The sequence below is a fragment of the Megascapheus bottae genome, chromosome 18 (assembly GCF_031878675.1).
Source record: "Megascapheus bottae isolate mThoBot1 chromosome 18, mThoBot2.hap1, whole genome shotgun sequence".
Classification (NCBI taxonomy): Eukaryota; Metazoa; Chordata; class Mammalia; order Rodentia; family Geomyidae; genus Megascapheus; species Megascapheus bottae.
Window position 1 is genome coordinate 10,199,374 of NC_143526.1, and position 20,336 is coordinate 10,219,709.

The following is a 20,336-nucleotide window of genomic DNA, read 5'->3' on the forward strand; positions in this document are numbered from 1 at the left end:
ATGGAGCTTGAACTCAGAGCCTGGGCTGTACCACTTGAGCCACAGCACCACTTCTGGCTTTTTTTGTATGTGTATGTGGTATCAAGGAATCAAGCCCAGGGCTTCATGCATGCAAGGCAAGCACTTTACAACTAGGCCATACTCCGGGCCTTACAGAGTTTAACAGAAGGGAGGTACATATGTTTACTAAAAGACAGACACAAAACTTTTTATAGTAACTTTATTCATAATGACCACAAACTGGAAACAATCCAAATTTCCATCAACATTAGAATGGATAAACTGTGGTACAGTCAGACAATGGAATATGACAGAGTCAAAAAATGAACTGCTGTTACAACATGGATTACTCTTGTAGACATATGTTGAACAGGACACAAAAGTGTGCATGTAATTATTCTACTTACAGTTTGAAAAGAGGTAAAATTTATGGTGATAAAAGTCAGAAGAGTGGTTATCTTTTGTATGAGAGAGGCATAAGGGCACCTACTGGGGCAACAGAATTATTTTCTACCTTGGTCTGGTTAATGCATTTATGGGTATATATAAAAATCCACTGAGGTATACATGCAATGTCTAAACTTTCATGCCAATGGAAAAAATTAAATATAAGGAAATTATATAAATAGGGTGATAAAATCATGATAATCAGTAGAGTTTGTCTTCCAAGGATTTCTGGTTTTTGTCCTTGAACTTTGGATGTGGCTATGTGTTTTAAAGACCTATAAGTTATTTCTCATTTCTCAAAGTAAGCAGCATACTAATGGTATCTGCTTGCCAGCTGGGGCCAGAATGACAATTTAAGAGCAGAAACTGATGCAGGGGTTTTTTTTGTTTTTTCTGCAAAAGGATCACAAAGTAAATTTTAGGTGAGTAAAAACTAATCAACTTTGCCTTACAGGCCAAAAGCAGCCAAAACCAGTTCATAAATAGACAATGCTGTACTCCAGTGAACTTTATTAGAGAAAGGTGAAGCAGAATGGAGTGGGCTGGCTCTAGTTTGGCAACCCCTTCCTAGAGTAAAATCTGTAGTCAAGCTGCAAGGTGCTTGCACATTAAAAATTTGTAGCTGTTATCCCCTCACAACATGACATAGAAAGTAGTTTTCCATTCATCAAAAACCTAAAATACAGACTCTACTGTCTTAGTGATTTGTAACAGGCATTTATGAAAATGCCACTGGAGGATAAAGAAATAACTTACACAGGGTATTATTAAGGAGATGTTAAACTGTTCCTTGAGATGATGTAGGCAGGAAATCTACCCTTTACTAAAGAAAAACAAATTATTTTATGGTTGTTGTTGGCTGCATTTGATAATATGAAGAGATGAACCCAGATAGGAATGGGTGTTTACAAATAGAAATAAAAAAGAACAGAGAATTTACAAAGTCAAGTACTTACTGGAGAAGAGGAGGCAACTTTTCAATTACAAGACAAAAATGAGAAATCCTTTAACTTAAAGGTTGTATAAAACCTAGCTTTGCAACAAGAATAAAATCAATGGATGACTAACATACCTTTGTAAAGATCTCTGAGGTAAGTCTGTGACACCAGTTAAACCCCTTCAAGTGGGAAAAAGGCTTCAGGAAAGAAACAGAGTCTGGTTCTTCTACTTAAGACTGAAAGGTTCCACTGACCCAGAGATTAAGTTCAGAGAGGCACAGGAACAACAACAACAACAACAACAAAAAAGCAAAGAAGTAAGCAAATCTAAAAGTGCATGTTGAATAGATGCTATTTTGTGGTGGTCTCCTGTGAAAGGTGATGGGGGCATCTGCAGGTAGGAAAGTAAGAGAACTGTGTATCTACTGACCAAAAGGGTTGAGTTATTCTTCTAATATTTTGTTAAATTTACTTACTTTTAAATTCCAGAAGAGCCAAAAATCATCTGTAAAGGAAAGTAGCAAGTAAATAGCAAGGCATTTTCTCCTAGGGTTGATGCCTACAAAAGGAAAAACGGATGTTAGCTCTTATGAGGTACTTTCTCTAATACCCAAGTACTAACTTAGTTTAATCTAAGTAGTTGTCCAGTGTTTTACCTCTATATGTAGGTGCCTTTGGAACTAAAATTTAAAAAAAGAGAAATTAAGGCTTTATGTCATGGATGAACTTAATATTACAGTCGATTTATGTGAGTACACCTGGTTTGAATGCTGACTACTCATTATAGTTACTAGTGAAAATTGCAATCTCAGTTTGTTTTCTCAACAACGTTCACATATTTAAACCACATGCTAAGCACTGCACAAAATTCTGGAAATATAACAATGAGGTCCCGAGTCACAAAGAAGCTTCATTTTTAATTGCAAATATGTAGCTAACAACTACCAGCCAACAGGCAGAATGACTGCGAAAGTCAAATGAGTCTGTGAAAGAGATTCAAAGATTATAAAACACTACACAAATATTTATCTGCCCAAACATTTACTGAAATGCCAAGCATTGTGCTAAACACTAGAGATAAAGTAGTGAGCAAGGCTTCTATGGGCCTCTGATCTTAAAAAGCTTACGCCTAACTGTAGCAGTAACAAGTGCTAAGAGTATGGCTGAGGAAGAACAGGGGACTTAGGGAGTGTATGCTCAGGGCATGTGACCTAGAAGCTTCCTTGATGAAGTAGCCGGTAAACTGAGACCTAAAAGATGAATGGCATCTGTATCGCATTCTAAGATAATGGTGAAAGCAGTATAGTAGTATGACCAGAGTGACTCCAGTTTTAGCTTGGGTAAAGGCCAACTAAATGGCTGGCAGTGAGGCCATTTTACTGAAGAAAGGGAAAATGAGAGGAAGAGCAGTTTGGAGGACAAGATATTGATGTGTTACAGTGAGTAAAAGACAACAAAGTGGATTTATGTTAGCAATTAGATATAGGATTTAGCAAAAATCTCAAAGGAGGTATGAATTTGGGAACATCTTCAGACAGGCAGGAACTGAAGCCACAGAAGAAGAGGTCAGCTTGGGAGGCAATGTAAGGGGTAAAGCAAGGGAGATTAATCAGGCACCAGATAAAAACAAAAAAGACAACAGTTAAATCTTCTAAGAGATACGTAAAAGAAGAGGATCCAAAAAAGACTGAGAAAGCCCACCTAGAGCAAGAATAGTCTCAAAGCTAACGTAATCAAGTATTTCAAGAAGCATAAGAATATTGACAAAGTCTTATGAGCTCGGTAGAACTGAGTAAATGGCACTATGGAAGAGTGAAAAAGCAATTCTTTCAAGAAAACTGATGGGAATGGGAGATACAGGAAAGTAACCGTTAAGGACACAGATTTTTAAAAAGTGGCACTCAACTATATTCACCAATACCACAGGACCAGTAACAACTATATATTTATAAAAAAGAAAAAGAGACTGCCATGCAGCTACAGAATTACTTAATACAGAAAACAGTAAAATACACTTTTTTTTTTTTAATAACAAGACTAGTCATAGCAAATTCTGTTACTGAGGGTCAATTTTTTAAATCCTTGGTTTATATCTTCCCTCATCCCACTCAATGACTATATAATGCGAACTAATTTTATTATCACCTTAAGCAAAACATATGACAACTTCACAAAATATACACAATTTCATTATTTGGGAAACTAGGATTAGAAGGCAGAAGCAGCTTTCAATTCTTCCAATTTTTCTCTCAAGTAATAAAGCGTTTGCTGCAAAAGACAATACACAAAGATATTGGAAAATTACCGGTAGACTTTTCTGCGGTTTTCATTGTGCAGACATTTAAGTTTTCTCTTTACTAACCATGATAGCTTGTCAAAAACACTTCTTTTTCTGCCCTAAATTAATTATGTTTAATAGGACAGAACCTTTTAATATGATTCAGTTTTAATTACACTTATTAATGCTTTTGTGAGCTACTGGAACCTATAAATATCTTTAATGCACTCCTCCAGCCAAATGGGAAATGCTAGAATTAAGAGTTCCCTACCAGATCCACCATCAGCTTCTACCGGTAATTTGCCCTGGCCCTTGAAATAAGATAATGTACAATGGGAGGGAGTCTACTGGCACTTTTTGGGGGATCATTCTTCATAGTACCATAATATCCTGTGCACTGCAGTGGGAAGGGGTCTTAAATGCCAGCAGAATCCTCTAGTAAATATGACAACTAAAAAGGTGACCCTATACATTTTCCAGAATCCTCTGGAAGGGTACTGCTTCTGGTTGAGAACCACTGACCCAACTCTGGCTTAGGTTCTTACAGACAGCATTTATTTAGCCTACTTAAAAATGCCAGTTCCTTTAAAAGAAAAAAAATCCTGGTTGTATCCTGGTTCCTTGAATTTGCTGGATTTGTGAAAACTGAATAATGAGCTGTAATACTCAAGACAGGATTTAGTAGCACAACTGTTTTAAACTGTGCATGAAGATCTTTGAGTTACAAATTGGGTCCTATTTTTACCTAAGTTTTAGATAATGGGCTTTACTAAAAGATTGCCTTTTCACAGAATAAATCTGGAAAGTACTGTGGTAGATATCTTGCTAGAAATAATTACTGAAATCTGTGAATAAGGCTGCATTTGGGGGTTTAAGTATTCCTACTTGTTGCACTGTCTTAATTACTGGATGTGTAGCAAAGCTCTAAATTTTAGAATAAATCCATTTCCAGCAGCTAACAAAATCTGACATTGTATCATTTTAAAATAAATGGTTTCCATTAAGCACAATTTCTTTATAAAGCATTAACATTCATGCAGATAAAACAAATAAGGAAAATATCTCACAACTCCTGAACACGACAATCTTTTCCTCACCTTTTGATAAAGCCAATAATCTGTCTAGAATTTTAAAAAAATAATTACTAACTGCCAATCAAGATTCTATACTTACCAGAGTCCTTTGATAACAGGCTGATAAAACAGCCTCCAGTTGTGAAAAATCCAGGGGAGACACCCAATAATTGGTTATCCTTATCTCCAAATTGCAGGAAGCCTCCTAAATCAGCAATTTAAAAATAATTCTTGCTCCCCTGGCTAAATTTCGATTACCTCCTCCATTAGTAATAGTAATATCACTGGGATGGGGGGAGTTAAGAGGGAGGGAATTGGTCAATATTTACCTCAGACTCAGATATAGGTTTTAAAAAAATAGTCTCAAATATTTCGTTAAAATACCTCCACTATATCTAAGTTGTTCCTTTTCAGAAAACACATGAACTTGCTACATGAATATCTGCAAATTGGTTCAAACACACACTTATGGAGCTGATCCTTTCAGACTATCCATAATAGAATTTTTAACACTTCGTTAAGAGCTAAAATTTTTGGCATGTATCTTTTGAATACCTTAAAACTACACTTCTAACTCACATTATCAATACTAAGCTTGCTGAAAGTCAATTATACCATAAAAACAACAATGACTTTGCCATTAAACTAAGTTTTTAAAAAAGGTGGAATTTTCATGTCTCAGTCCCATGCTGCCAAATAAGCTGGAAAAAGGCAACTTTCAGAAGGACTTGAATTGTGATCTGTTTGGACATCTTGTAGTAAACTCAGTGCTTTCCAAAAGTCCAAATTAGTAACTTGAAAAAAAAAATCAAAATTTAGCATTTAAAACTAAATTGTTTTACTATGGACTTGCTTCACTTCTTTCTCTCACAAGATCATCCCAGCCGGGATCCATTTCAGTTGTGGCTACACGAAACAGGGCTTGGAGATGCTCATCTGTCAATGGCTGGCTCAGGGTGTGTTGGTTTCTTGTCAAATATGAGAAAGCCTTTTCACAGATCTGGCTACTATCAAACAAGGATGCCACCTTATAGGCAACGCCTTTGATAATTGGGTAAGATTCAGCAGACAGCCCAGCATAGAATTGCCCCAAGTCTTTGACTCTGTATTCATTCCAAAGATCAGTGTTCGCCTGAAGCTTTGTAAGCTCCACTCTTACTGAAATAGGTGCATATTCAGGCTTGAAGTTAAATGGATTTGAAAACAGTTCTAAGTCCTTTTTAATGAATCTGAGGTCCTTAAAATGTCTCTCAAAGTCTTTTTGTAGGCGGCAAATCACCATTTGATACCTGTCAGGATCAAATATTCTGTGATCTTCCTTGAACTGGTGTCTAAGCTCATCAACGACTTTGCTGAAGGCGGGAAAGTCTGTGAGATTATCTTCCTCCATATGCCTGTGCAATAAATTCAGCTTACCCTCAAAAGCACAGATGCGGTCAAAGGCAGCAGCAGCAAAGACTTTAGTAAGTTGCAATTCTTCACTCAGTTCTCGAAGGTAGTCCATAATGTCCACTAAGAAGCCAAAGTCACAAAGCCACTGCTTGTCTGAGAAATGGACTGTTGTGGCCCCGACTGAAACCAAGAATGCTTCTATTTCTCTTCTCAGTGCAAATACCAGCTTTAAAGTTTTCCCTCTTCTAAGCCAGTTGTTCAGACATCGTCCATTCACCCTTTCGCCATGCTCAGATTCAGACTCCGTTAGTAAAGGCTGAAACTCAGGTCGCCTCACTCCTCTGGTCTTGATCGTCACTATCCATTCGGAGATGGTATTTATGATCTGATTAACATCTACGTCGTAAGAACTCAACAGTTCCAAGTGAAGAAATCCCGAATAGTGGATAACATTCCAACAGTTGGGGCTCACAGCCTTTTCTCTCATGTAGGAGACCAGTCCTGAGTTCTCACCAATCATTCTCAAGGTGTGGGTGGTGGTCAGTCCCACCATTCGCTGCAAGCTGAGCCCGGCTGTCTGCAGGGCCTCTAGAATTGCCGCCATGAGCGCCCCGACACTGAAGTGATGAGTCAGGTTGATCATGGTCAGAAGATCTTCTTGCACCTCCAAGTCGTTGTCCACCCCACGAATAAAGACCAGGAGGTAATTCTCATAGGCCACAAACGCCTGATCGTCCAACGCAAGCGAATAGGCTTTAAAGTTTCTGGCTCGGCTGTAAAGCTGACTGCGTAGGTTGCTGTCAATGCTCAGAATCCTCTGCCTGGTAATCTCCGGAGACAAATCAATGCCTTCCAGAACTCCTATGTGATCCGGCAGCACCTCTCTCAGCAACACCTCCATGCATTGGTACACAAAGTCTCCCTCCGTCCAGCCGCGACCTCTCAAGGCCAACAGGCGGCAGAGCCCGAGGCCTGCGCGGATAGCTCTCTCCTCGGCGGTGAAGGCGGCCGCCACCGACAAGTCACCCTGACGCAGACGCTCCACCAGAGCCGCACGCTCCTCCTCCCCCACAAACCGCTCGTAGAATTCGTGCTCGGCCTCGTAGTGGCGCCTGACGTCGCGTTCTCGGGTGGAAGCGACGAGGCGGTGACATACCAGGCACAGGGCTCCGTCTCCCTCCGGAGGTTCCACCACCAAGTAACGCTGGGTCCATTCGGGCCGGAAAACCAGAGCTTCGTCGACTTCCATTCTGACCCTTTTGGGCGTCATCCACATCCTGCGGGAGGCCACAACAGCAGACCGACCTCGAGCAGGCCGCAAGACGAAGGGAGGAGCCGGTCCAGCGCCAAGCACCACCTCTGCTCTGCGCCAGATCACCCGAGCTCCGAACACCAGCCCCTGCCACAGCAACTCCCTTCCGATTGGCTGGAGATTTCGTATTCCCTGAAGCTCGTAGGCGTAAGCCAATAGAAAGAGCGATCGGTGGACTCTACTGCGCAAGCGCTTAGTCTTCTAGCTCATTGGACTGCAGCCGCTTTAAGGCGGGACAAAGAACTCCAGGAACTCTGTCATCTCCAAGACCCGGACACTTGAGTGACATCCCAGCTACCCAATCAATAGCTTCCCCTGGAGCGGGGCTCCGGCTAGCGGAAGCCCGGACTGGAGGAAGAACGTGAGCACGTAGAACTGAAGTGATTGGCTGAGAATGCAGCGGTGACCTCAAGTGCCTCTCGCGCCAAAATGGCGCTAGTTACGGGAGTCATCCGGCGTCTGGACGAGACAGTGGTGAACCGCATTGCGGCGGGGGAAGTTATCCAGCGGCCGGCGAATGCCATAAAGGAGATGATTGAAAACTGGTACGGAGAGGGAGTCGAGCTGAGGATCGCTTCAAGGCTACGACTTAACGGGCCGCAGCTGGGAATGGCGCCGACACGCCCCCAGGTCCGGGGTAGAGGCGGGCCCGGCGCATGCCCGCTGGGGCGGAGGCCGCGGAGGGCGGGGTGTGGGGGGGGGGGGACTCGGGGCGCCCTCCAGCCGTGCCTTTTCCCGCTCGTTATTCCGCGCGATTCCGCCAGGCCTTCCAGATGATTCCGGGTTCAAGGGTGGACGTGGTATTGCTTTAGCGGTGCCGTGCACGAAGGGAAACTTCTCAGGACTGTGTGCAGGAGATGTGAGGTTAAAGACCCAGAAACGGTGATGGAGAAGAAGAAGAAAAACACAATCTTTTTTTTTTTTTAGTGAATATCCTGTAAATCAGCTTCTCGCTTATTCCAGAAATAATCGGTGCATAAAGGCACAATTCCTTTTGTTCAGATAAATCATTGAGTTTTAGGACAGGTGTAGGGGATTGGGGAATGTAATTTCTGATGCCCATTATGGCCAAATTAGCGACTCTGTAGTGTTTGCAGGCCCTTTGATTTTTGGCCCCCTTTATTCTGATGGCCGCCCCCGACGTCATGGGGCTTGCGGTGATTCTGAAGCTTAGGACTGTCACGTGGACACGGGAAGCAGGTGGAAACGTGAAAAGGAAAAAAAAAATGGGCGAGGAATGCAAACCTCAGGGGGGAAAAAAAAGTGTTAAAAATCTGTCTATGTTAAGAAAGTCGGGACATTGTTAGGGGAAAAAAAATATCCTCCAAAAAGGTTTAGAGTTTCATTGTGAAAACAGACCATTCAGAGTAATAGGATTGAAAGAACAGTGCGTCAGAAAGGTCCACAGATGGAAAGAAAATGAAGTAAAACGTAGGCAAAAAGAAGCAGGGAAGTTGGGGACATTTCCCCCTTCTGATTTGAAGTAGCAATAGAGGTCGTAGGCTGGCTTATGTTTATATACAAGGTTAGGATTAACTGACAATAGCTTTTTAACCCCCGCATATGAATAAACAAAACCAGAATCTTTAGGAGGAAAAGGGAAAAATGAAAAAAGGGTCAATAATTTTGAAATACAAGTATATATGAAAACAACAAGAACCACAATGAACCATGTTGATCAATAACGGGATGGAAGGGGATGGAGAGAGAAATAGATACAGTGGAGGAGGATACCAAGGAGCTGTTTGACTAAGAAACCTGATGAAAAAAAGGATGGAACAATGAAAATGAAAGGGAGGATACCACAGGGGATGACACTGATTGAAATATGTTGTAAACATACAACAATGTAACCAATGTAAGCTAATAAAAATATGTATGACAGATTAGCTAATACTTCTTCAACACAGGGGCTCCTGAAAAACGACCTTAATTGAAACTTATTGTCTTATTTTTTTATTTTTTGCCCATCCCGGGCTTGAACTCAGAGCCTGAGCACTGTCCTTGGGCTTTCTTAAGGCTAGAGCTCTACCACTTGAGCCACAGCACCACTTCTAATTTTTCTAGGTATGTGGTACTGAGGAATTGAATATGGGTCTTCATGCATGCTAGGCAAGCACTCTACCACTAGGCTAAACTCACAGCTCTTATTTTTTTTTTTTTTAAATAAAGAATTGTTGGTAAGGGAGTGCTGATAACTTCTTTTTCATGGAGGCCCAGGCTGAATTTGTTTTCTCCAGTATGTGCCCTGTGCTTATAGTATTCTCCAGGAATGCACAAAAGATTTATTGGTTTCCTAAAGAACCTTTTGCCACTGCTGTTTTTTCTCTCCATCATTTAAAGGAAAGGTAATAGAACTATTTTTGAATAACATTTATTAGAGCCACTTAGAAACCAGACACTGAATAAAACTGAAATAACAGTAAAGTTGAGAAAAGAGTAATAAAGAGGTATGCTAAAAGGATAAGGAATCCTACTTCCTATTTTTTTTGGGGGGGGGTGGTATTTGCCAGTCAGGGACTTGAACTCAGGTTCTCATGTTCTTGCCTGGCTTTTTTGCTGAAGGCTGGTGTTCCACCATTTGAGCCACTTCTAGCTTTTTTTCTTTTTTAATTTTGCCTGTCCTGGGCCTTGAACTCAGGGCATGGGCTCTGTCCCTGAGCATCTCTGTGCTTTGTGCCCAATACTGCTCCACCACTTGAGCCACAATGCCAGTTATGGCTTTTTCTGAGTAGTTTATTGGAGATAAGAGACTCATGGACTTTCCTTTCTAGATTGGCTTTGAACCATGATTCTCAGATCTAAACCTCCTGAGTAGCTTGGATTACAGGTGTGAGCTACCAGTGCCCAGACACTTCTAGTTTTTTGCTATTTGTTAGAGATGTCTTACCAATTTGTTTGACCAGGCTGGCCTTAAACCCAAATCCTCAGATCTCAGCCCCCTGAGTACCTTGGATTATAGATGAGAGCCACAGGCTCCTGGCTTAAATCCTAGTCTTTACTTTTTTTTGGGGGGGGGGGTGAGGGTGGGGTGGGGTGGGGGAAGCAATCCTGAGACTTGAATGTAGGGCCTGAGCATTGTCTCTGAGCTTTGCAGGCTAGTAATCTAACACTTGAGCCACAGCTCCATTTCTGTCTTTTTTTTTTTTTTTTTTTTTGGTACTTAATTGGAAATAGAAGTCTCACAGACTTTACTTCCTGGGCTGCTTTAAAACTGCCATCCTCCATTCTCAGCCTCTTGAGTAGCTACGGTTATAGGCATGAGCTTATCAGTGCTCGGCCTAGTGGGACAGAAATAATGCCAAGTATCCTTGAAATGATATTTGTAATATTTAAAAAGTCATACAATATAGACATTGAGCCTGTAAGAAAAAGTAACACATATTAATCCTATACTCCTTTATTTATTTATTTAGAGTTTGTTATTGTTCCTTGTTTTTTTCTTAACTGTGTAGAAACAAAGTAGGAACAGACTGATAAAATATTTTCCCTTTTGCCAGTTTAGATGCAAAATCCACAAACATTCAAGTGGTTGTTAAAGAAGGGGGCCTGAAGTTGATTCAGATCCAAGACAATGGCACTGGAATTAGGGTAAGTAAACCCTCAGAGGAACAGGATGTTTGTGGGTTTCGGGGGGAAAGTGCAATGTTTATGCATTCTGTAGGAAAAGGCAGAGCTTTCCTTAGTCTATTAACTGTAGGCTTTTGCAGGAGGGAATTGTTGACTGAAAATTCAACACCAACAGTATTTAGTACATATTCTATGCTGGACACTTTATGGGTCATAGCAGTAAATAAAATAAATAAAAATTATTTCTCTTCTGGTGCTTCCATTTCAGTAATGGGATCAAAACAATAAACAGGCGCAAGGTAAAAAGCATGTCGAGTAGCATGGGGAGTAGAAAAGGATGTGGTTTCAATGCTTGTAAGACTTTTATGATATGTGACTTCAAAGGAGTACTAATGGAGTACAGTACAGTACAATACAGTAGTTCTGTTAAAAGATGAGAGAACAATAAAGGCAAAAGCCATGAAATGGTAGAATCATGTCTGAAATGTTTAAGGATCATCAAGGAGGCCAGCAGGAAGAACAACAACAACAAAAAGAGTAAGAAGGGGCCTAGTGGTAGAGTGCTTGCTTCGCTTGTACAAAGACCTAAGTTCGATTCCTTGGTACCACATACATAGAGAAAAAGCCGGAAGTGGTGCTGTGATTCAAGTGGTAGAGCTAGTCTAGTCTTGAGAAAGCCCAAGGACAGTACTCAGGCCGGCCCAAGCCCTGAGATCAAGCCCCAGAACTGGCAAAACAAAAAAAATAGTAACAGAAGATGAAATCTGAGAGAGAACATACTGGATCTTGTAGATAATCTTTGGAATTAGTAAAATCTTTAGCTTTTTTTTTTTTTTTTTTTTTTTTTTTTTGCCAGTCCTGGGCTTGAGCTCAGGGCCTGAGCACTGTCCTTGGACTTTCTCAAGGCTAGAGCTCTACCACTTGAGCCTCAGCACCACTTCCAGCTTTTTTTTTTTTGTATGTATGTGGTACCAAGGAATCGAACCTGGGTCTTCGCGCATGCTAGGCAAGCACTTTAACCACTAGGCCAAACTCCCGGCCCCTAAAATCTTTAGCTTTAACTGTGATTATAGTGAGATACTACTTGAGGATACTGTTAGAGGGCTTTTTCTTCCTCCTAGTACTGGGATATTGAAGTTTGGGCCTTGTGCTTGCTAGGGAGGTACTCTCCTGCTAAGTTATACACCTCTAGCTTTTTCTTTTTTTTTTTTTTTGCCAGTCCTTGGGCTTTCTCAAGGCCAAACTCTACCACTTGAGCCACAGTACCACTTCCAGCCTTTTCTGTGTATGTGGTAGTGAGGGATGGAACCGGATCTTCATTCATGCTAGGCAAGCCCTCTACCACTAGTTCAAACTCCCCACCCAACATCTCTAGCTTTTTTTTTTTTTTGACTGGTTATTTTTTTTAGATAAATTCTTTTTTTTTTTTTTGCCAGTCATGGGCTTGAGCTCAGGGCCTGAGCACTGTCCTTGGACTTTCTCAAGGTTAGAGCTCTACCACTTGAGCCTCAGCACCACTTCTGGCTTTTTTCTATGTATGTGGTACCGAGGAATCGAACCCGGGTCTTCATGCATGCTAGGCAAGCACTTTAACCACTAGGCCAAACTCCCGGCCCTAGATAAATTCTTGCTTCTGGCACAGGTATAGGTTCTCTCTTCTGGCCAGTTTTATGCCCACAAAGTGATTTGCCTGTTTGAGACTTCCTGTCACTGAGATGACAGATACAGGGCATTATACTCAATTGAGAAAATGGTTTTTCTGCCCAGGCTGGCCTCAAACTACAACCCTCCAGGCTCAGCCCCCCCACACCACTGGCCCTTGGCCAACTAGGGTTGTAAGCAAAATAGTACATGATTTGGTGAGTTTTATTAAGCTATCTTTGTGTCTTCTGTGTGAAAAATAGACGGCCAAAGGTCAGGGTAGGTGACTAGTTGGATTGCAGTATAGTTGCACTGAGATTCTAAGTTAAGTCTGAAGGCAGCAAGCAGTCTCAGAATTTACTAGTGTAGGATTTGGAAGGAGAAATTATTGATTTCAAACTTCCCTTGTGTAAATTATAAAAAGAATTGCCATGTACCAAGATGGGAAATATGCAAGAAACTGGTTTAGGGGAAGAGTGAGAAGTTCATTTGTGGGCATATAAATTTAAGATGCCTTTTAAAGATGTTCTTGAGTCTGGAGTGCAGTGAAGAGGTTTGTAAGTAAAAATCTCAGCCTTAACCACATTTTAGTACTATGAAAAAACATGGGAAATACAAATATAAACCACAGTAAGATATTGCTTCACACCCATTAGAATAGCTGGTATCAATAAAACAAAATAACAGGTATTGGTGAGAATCAAGAAATTATTTTATATTGCTACTAGCAATATAAAACAGCAAATGGTGGAAGTGGTGCTGTGGCTCAAGGGATAAGGCAGTATCCTTGAACTGAAGAACTCGAGGACAGCTCCCAAGCCCAGAGTTCAAGCCCCACAACCGACAAAAAAAAAAAAAAAAGAGCAAATGGCATGGTGCTGCTTCAAAATTTAGAATTACTATATGTTCCAACAATTTCGTTTCTGTTCATGTGTGCAAAAAATGTAAAAGCAGAGACTTAGTGGACATTTGTGTTTTATATTAATAACAGTATTATTTATAATAGCCAAAAGGTAAAAGCAACCGATAGTCAATCAGTAGATGTGTACACAAAATGTAATACATGCATATACACATACAATACAATATTGAGCCTTAAATAAGAATGAAATTTTGATACATGCTTCAACATGGACTAACTTTGAAGGCATATTAAGTGAAATAAATCAGTCAAAAAAGTACAAATACTGTGGACTCTGTTATATGAAGTTCGTGGAGTAGCCAAATTCATAGAAACTGAAAGTAGACTACTATGGACTTGGAGGAAGAGGAAGAAACTAGAATTTTGTTTCATTTTGTTTTGCCAGTCCCAGGGCTTGAACTCAGGGCCTGAGCACTGGCCTTGGGCTTTTTCAAGGCCACTTGAGCCACAGCAGCACTTATGTGGTACTCCGGCCCTAGAGTTATTGTTTAATGAGTACAGAGATTCAGTGTAACTGAGAAAAATAAATGGTTAAGATGAAAGTTTTGGTTCATCTATTTTAATAAACTTTAAAAAGTGTTACTTAGAGAGAGAGAGAGAGAGAGAGAGAGAGAGAGAGAGAGAGAGAGAGAGAGAGAGAGTGAGAGTGTGTGTGAGAGAGTGAGAGGGTGTGTGTATATATGCTAGTACTGACCTTTGAACTCAGGGCATCATGTTTTCCCTCAGCTTTTTCTCTCAAGGCTGGCATTCTACCACTTGACCTACTACTCTACTTCAGGAGCTAAGAGATTAGAGATTTGGTACTGGGAATGTGGCCTAGTGGTAGAGTGCTTGCCTAGCATGCATAAAGCCCTGGGTTCAATGCCTTGGTACCACATATACAGAAAACACCAGAAGTGGTAGATCAAAATCGCTATCTAGTTCAAGGACAGTGCCCAGGCCCTGAGTGCCCCAGGACTGGCAAACTGGTGAGAGAGCGAGCCAGAGAGAGAGAGAGAAAGGGAGAAGGAGAGGGAGAGGGAGAGGGAGAAGGAGAAGAAGAAGAAGAAGAAAGAGGAGGAGGAGGAGGAGGAGGAAGAGGAGGAGGAGGGAGGGAGGGAGGGAGAAAAAGAGAAGGAGGGAGGGAGGGGAGAGAGGGTGAGAGAGAGAGAGAGAGAATGAATGAGAATGAATTGTGGTTGGCCTGGCCTGGCTTTAAACAGTAGTCCTCAGATTTTAGCCTCCTCAGTAGATTTTTTTTTTTTTTAACAAATTTACCCATTTTTTATTTTGTTTTGGCAGTACTAGGGTTTAAAGTCATGGTCTTGTGCTTGCTAGGCAGGTGTTCTACCACTTAAATCATGCCCCAGCCCTGCTTGTTTCAATTTGTGTTGGCAATACTAATATTTGATATCAGGGCTCTCACTTGCAAACTTCACCCTCAGCTCCCAGGCCAGGTTTTCTAATTTCAGAAAAGGCTCTAAGCCCGGCCTTGCACAGGCTAGATGAGATGACAAAGAGAGTGTGGAAAGATAAAGGTGTGAGGATGAAGTCCTGGATCACTCCAGTGTCAGGAGAGGTGGTCAGCGGATGGCACTGGAAGGGAACAATCTATTAGAAAGGGAGGACTCGGAACAGGAGGTAGGGCTGTAGCTGTGAGTGAAAGAGCTGAGTGAGAACAGGAAGCCCACTGTGCAAGCCCCGGTACAGATAGAAAAAAAGAAAGGAAAGAAGGGGAGAGAATGGAAAAGGAACCAGAGTGAATAACTTTGTAACACATGGTAAGTATACATGAAGACAGGATAAAGAAACAACAAAAGCTGATGACCAAAGGGACAGTGGGAAAAATAGATTTCATAGATAGGTGGAGACTAGCAGGGAAGAGTACGCTAGTAGGAGAAAGGAGGTTGAATACCATTGAAACATATTATTTGCAACTAAGAAAACAAAATAAGCAAAGTTGTTGGAGATAGTATTTTTTGTGGGAGGAGTGGACAAGGGAGTGTGATAGGGTGAAATTGATTAGTAAATGTGTGGAAATGCAATAGTGAAACACTCCTCCCTTATAACTATTTTTTTTTTTTTTTTTGCCAGTCCTGGGCTTGAGCTCAGGGCCTGAGCACTGTCCTTGGACTTTCTCAAGGTTTGAGCTCTACCACTTGAGCCTCAGCACCACTTCCAGCTTTTTTCTATGTATGTGGTACCGAGGAATCGAACCTGGGTCTTCGTGCATGCTAGGCAAGCACTCTACCAGTAGGCCAAACTCCCGGCCTCCCTTGTAACTAATACAAACCAATTTTTTTTTTTTTTTGAAGGGAAGAAAGCAAGGACAGTGTGGGGCCAGGAGATTGTCCTAGTGGTAGACTGCTTGCCTAGCATGCACAAAGACCCAGGTTCAATTCCTCGCTAACATGCATAGAAAAGCCAGAATTGGTGCTGTGCCTCAAGTGGTAGAGCACTAGCCTTAAGGGAAGCCCAAGGACAGTGCTCAAGCTCTAAGTTCAGTCCCCTGGACTTTTAAAACAAAAAAAGTAAGAAAAAGAAAGCAAGGACAGTGTAGTATCCTGGATACCAAGTGAGAAATTACTGCTAATTTGTAAACTCTTCTCCAAGAGAATTTCTTATTACAGTAAATCAGTGAAATGGAAATTCTGAAAGATTCAGGGAAATGACTAACATAGTTATTATTTTTTTTTTGTATCCTATAGAAAGAAGATCTGGACATTGTCTGTGAACGATTCACAACCAGTAAACTACAGTCCTTTGAAGATTTAGCTACTATTTCTACTTATGGCTTTCGGGGTGAGGTAAGCTAAAGTTTAAAGGGATGTGTGAATCTTGTGATGGCAGTATCATTTGTTAGCATGTATTTCTCAACAGAGGTAAATGAAATTAGGCATTCTTGTTAATTATATCCAAATTTGAATGAGCTTTATTAAATTTAGCTTTCTAATTTATGAACTAAGAATTTTTCATAAATTCTTTATGCATTATCATAAACTATTTTATGAGATCCAAGGTGTTATGTGTCTCTTGATAGAAGTACTGAATGCCAACTATGAAGCTTTATTATCAAAAAAATCAAATGTGATTAGGTCTAAATACTATTATAGAGAAAATATAAAGAACAGGAAAGCATGGTAAATAATTTAGAGATTAAAAATAACTACATGAAGGCCGGGAGTTTGGCCTAGTGGTAGAGTGCTTGCCTAGCATGCACGAAGACCCGGGTTCAATTCCTTGGTACCACATACATAGAAAAAGCTGGAAGTAGTGCTGAGACTCAAGTGGTAGAGCTCTAGTCTTGAGAAAAGTCCAAGGACAAGGTTCATTCCCTGAGCTCAAGCCCAGGACTGGCAAAAAAAAAAAACAAAAAAAAAAAACGGGGCTGGGAGTTTGGTAGAGTGCTTGCCTAGCATGCATGAAGACCCGGGTTCGATTCCTCGGTACCACATACGTAGAAAAGAGCCAGAAGTGGTGCTTTGGCTTGAGTGGTAGAGTGCTGGCCTTGAGAAAACCCAAGGACAGTGTTCAGGCCCTGAGCCCAAGCCCAGGACTGGCAAAAAAACCCCAAAAAACAAAACAAAAAAAACTACATGACAAACCAGGTGACTATAATCCTCACTGCTCAGAAAGCTAAGAGGATGAAGGTTCAAAGGTAGCCCAGGCAGAAAAGTCAGTGGTACTTTATTAGCAAAAACTCTGGTTTAAAAAAACAACATCAGGACCGGGAGTTTGGCCTAGTGGTAGAGTGCCTGCCTAGCATGCATGAAGACCCAGGTTCAATTCCTCGGTACCACATGCATAGAAAAAGCCAGAAGTGGTGCTGTGGCTCAAGGTAGAGCATTAGCCTTGAGAAAGCCCAAGGACAGTGCTCAGGCTTTGAGCTCAAGCCCAGGAATGGCAAACAACAAAAACAACAAAAAACCTACCTGAACGAAGACTGAATATGTAAGCTGCCAAAGGGGTAGTGGGAAGGGAATAAGAACTAGACACACAAAGATTATCACCCAGCTTGAAAAGAAAGAATTATTAATTTATTTATGCCACCTAGGGTTCTCAGCACTGTATATTAGGTCTTTTTCCTGGTAAAGCATAGATCCTATCTTTGCCCTGTTTTATGTAAGGAAACATACTGAGTAATTAAGATACATGACAGTGGTCAGAAGGAAATGAACCCAGGCACTTTTACTCTGATCTGTGTTCTTTTCTACTTGTTCTGCCAGTGAAAAAAACCTCTGAAGCAGTAGGGCCATCTGCTGTGCCATCCAGATATGATATTTTCTCCTCCTGCTGTGATGTCGTATTGTCCTCTGTATACTTAATGTTCTTCCCCACATGATTTGCTAAGACATTTATATTTCTTTTTTTTTTTTTTTTGGGTCAGTTGTGGGACTTGAACTCTGGGCCTGGGTGCTGTCACTGAACTCTTCAGCTTAAGGCTAGCACCCTACTACCTGAGCCATGGCACAATTTCCAATTTTTGGTGGTTAATTGGAGATAAGAGTCTCACAGACTTTCATGTCCAGGCTGGCTTTGAACTGAGATCCTCAGATCTCAGCTTCCTTAGTAACTAGGATTATAGGTGTGAGCCATCATTGCCTGAATTCTTTTTTTTTCTTTCTTTCTCCTTCCTTCCTTCCTTTTTTTTTTTTTTTTTTTTACCAGTCCTGAGACTTGAACTCAGGGTCTGGGTGCTGTCCCCTGAGCCTCTTTGTGCTCAAGGCTAGCCCTCTACCACTTGAATCCATAGCACCACTTCCAGCTCTTTCTGAGTAGTTTCTTGGAGATGAGAGCCCCATAGACTTTCCTACCCAAGCTGGCTTCAAACCATGATCTTCAAGTCTCAACCTCCTGAGTAGTTAGTATTACAGGCATGATCCATCTGTGCCCAGCTTATTTATATTTGTTAGAGGAAATCAAACTATGAGCAAGTAATCTCTAAACCCAAGTTCATTCCTTTTCTGTTCAAGACAGGATCTACTATATTACACAGGCTGTTTTGAAATTCCTGGGTTCAAGCAATACTGCCTCTCAAACAGAATTGTGTTCCTTGTAATACACTGCACCTGTGTGGTGTTTGTGTGCCATCACACAGATGACATCCTAGCTCAGCTATAGAGTTGCATCTTTGCATACTACATGTAGTATCCTTCCTGTGAGATGAAAGACCTAACAGATCCTGAATGAAAACAGTTTTGGTGGTGATCTGAAAATATAGTACCTGGTTTTGAAATACTTTTTTTTTCCAGTATTGAGATTTGAAATAAAGGTGTCTCATTTGCCCTCCCTAGTTATTTTTTATAGAGAAGCCAATATAAACTTTTTGTTGTTGTAAGTTGATCATCTCAGGTATTTGTTATAATAATGGAAAGCTAACACAATATCTTCCTTTCTATGACATGAAATAGAGTTTCTGTGAAATAAGGTTTGGTGTGATTCCTTTGGTATTTTTAAATGTGTATTTTGCCCTTTTTCTAGTGTTTATGCTACATCATGGAAGTGCTCATTGTTGATATGTTAATATAGAGTGAAAAGTAATTTGGATAACCCATTGATGAGTCCTGACAGTGAGTGACCCAACCCGTGAGTTTTCTTTCATCCCAATTTTTTTTTGCCCCCAGGCATTGGCCAGCATCAGCCATGTAGCACATGTTACAATTACAACCAAAACAGCTGATGGGAAGTGTGCATACAGGTATAGTACTTACTTCTGAAAGGTACTTTATACTTGATCTCAAAGTACTCCTGCCTCAAAATTAGTGTAATCAATTTTTGGTTGAAATTTTATGGATACATTGATCATCCATAGGGATGACTATTAGGTGGTACTCTTGACTTCATGGCTTCTGAAAAGATGTCACATGCCAAGAATCTAGTAAGATTATTATTATATATTATTATATGTTTATTACATATGTAGGTAGTCTGAGTAAATGGTAGCAACTGGTGTTATATCTATCCCTTTGCCCTTCAGTAGGTTATCCCTTTGGTCAGATTATAGAATGGTGGGTAAGGTGCTGAAGACTCCATCACCTGGCTCCTAAGCTACCAGTCCCTCCATCTCCTACCCCAACTTCAGCATATCTGGGCTGCCTTGCTTTTCAGTAAATGGCTGCTTGCTGGCAGTTGTGCTGGCACTTTTTCCAGAGACTGAATAGCCTTGGAACAGAGCAAAGAAAGTAAGATTTAAAAATGAAATCATCCCTTTCGTGTTTTTTTTGTTTTTGTTTTTGTTTTTTTTTTGCCAGTCCTGGGCTTGAGCTCAGGGCCTGAGCACTGTCCTTGGATTTTCTCAAGGCTAGAAATCTACCACTTGAGCCTCAGCACCACTTCTGGTTTTTTCTAAGTGTGTGGTACCAAGGAATTGAACCCGGGTCTTCGTGCATGCTAGGCAAGCACCCTACCACTAGGCCAAACTCCCGGCCCATCCCTTTGTTTTTATAAGCATTGGCCATTTACTAGTTGAAGTCAGGTAATACTTCAGGCCAAAACAAAACAAGAACAAAAAGAGAACAAAAGCATACACACAAGCATGCACATTTTTTAATCTGTCATTTTGCAAAGTACAAATAATTTTATTGAAATTGAATAAATAATAATGTCTTTTTATACTGAGGGCCACCCTCCTTAAGCCATTTTCCAATGTCTAGAAGCACAAAGCAGGGCTGGGATTGTGGCCTAGTTGTAGAGTGCTTACCCAACATGCACCAAGTCCTGGGTTCAATCCCTCAGTGCCACATACACAGAAAAAGCTGGAAGTGGTGCTGTGGCTCAAGTGGTA

At 41.0% G+C, this 20,336-nt stretch overlaps 2 protein-coding genes across 5 annotated transcripts in view; one reads left to right on the forward strand and one right to left on the reverse strand.

Annotated features, from left to right (window-relative positions):
* Positions 1-204: 204 nt before the first annotated feature.
* On the reverse strand, positions 205-7,557 carry Epm2aip1 (EPM2A interacting protein 1). Its single transcript, XM_090351885.1, has one exon. The coding sequence runs from the start codon at positions 7,402-7,404 to the stop codon at positions 5,578-5,580; it is 1,827 nt and encodes a 608-aa protein (XP_090208011.1). The 5' UTR covers positions 7,405-7,557; the 3' UTR covers positions 205-5,577.
* Positions 7,558-7,826: 269 nt separating this feature from the next.
* The window catches only part of Mlh1 (mutL homolog 1), a 55,095-nt gene continuing 42,585 nt past the window's right edge, over positions 7,827-20,336 (forward strand). For 2 of the 4 annotated variants that reach the window (XM_090351880.1, XM_090351882.1), the window contains exons 1-4: positions 7,828-7,985; positions 10,941-11,031; positions 16,261-16,359; positions 19,177-19,250. In XM_090351880.1, the coding sequence (XP_090208006.1) occupies positions 7,870-7,985; positions 10,941-11,031; positions 16,261-16,359; positions 19,177-19,250 (380 nt within the window). In that variant the 5' untranslated portion in view covers positions 7,828-7,869. Of the gene's footprint in view, positions 7,986-10,940; positions 11,032-16,260; positions 16,360-19,176; positions 19,251-20,336 lie in introns of all 4 variants that reach the window. The other 2 variants (XM_090351881.1, XM_090351883.1) reach the window with 2 other exon arrangements.

Excerpts from the sequence above, each read along its gene's own strand:
- Epm2aip1 (XM_090351885.1), bottom strand. The coding sequence starts at position 7,404 with ATGTGGATGACGCCCAAAAGGGTCAGAATGGAAGTCGACGAAGCTCTG.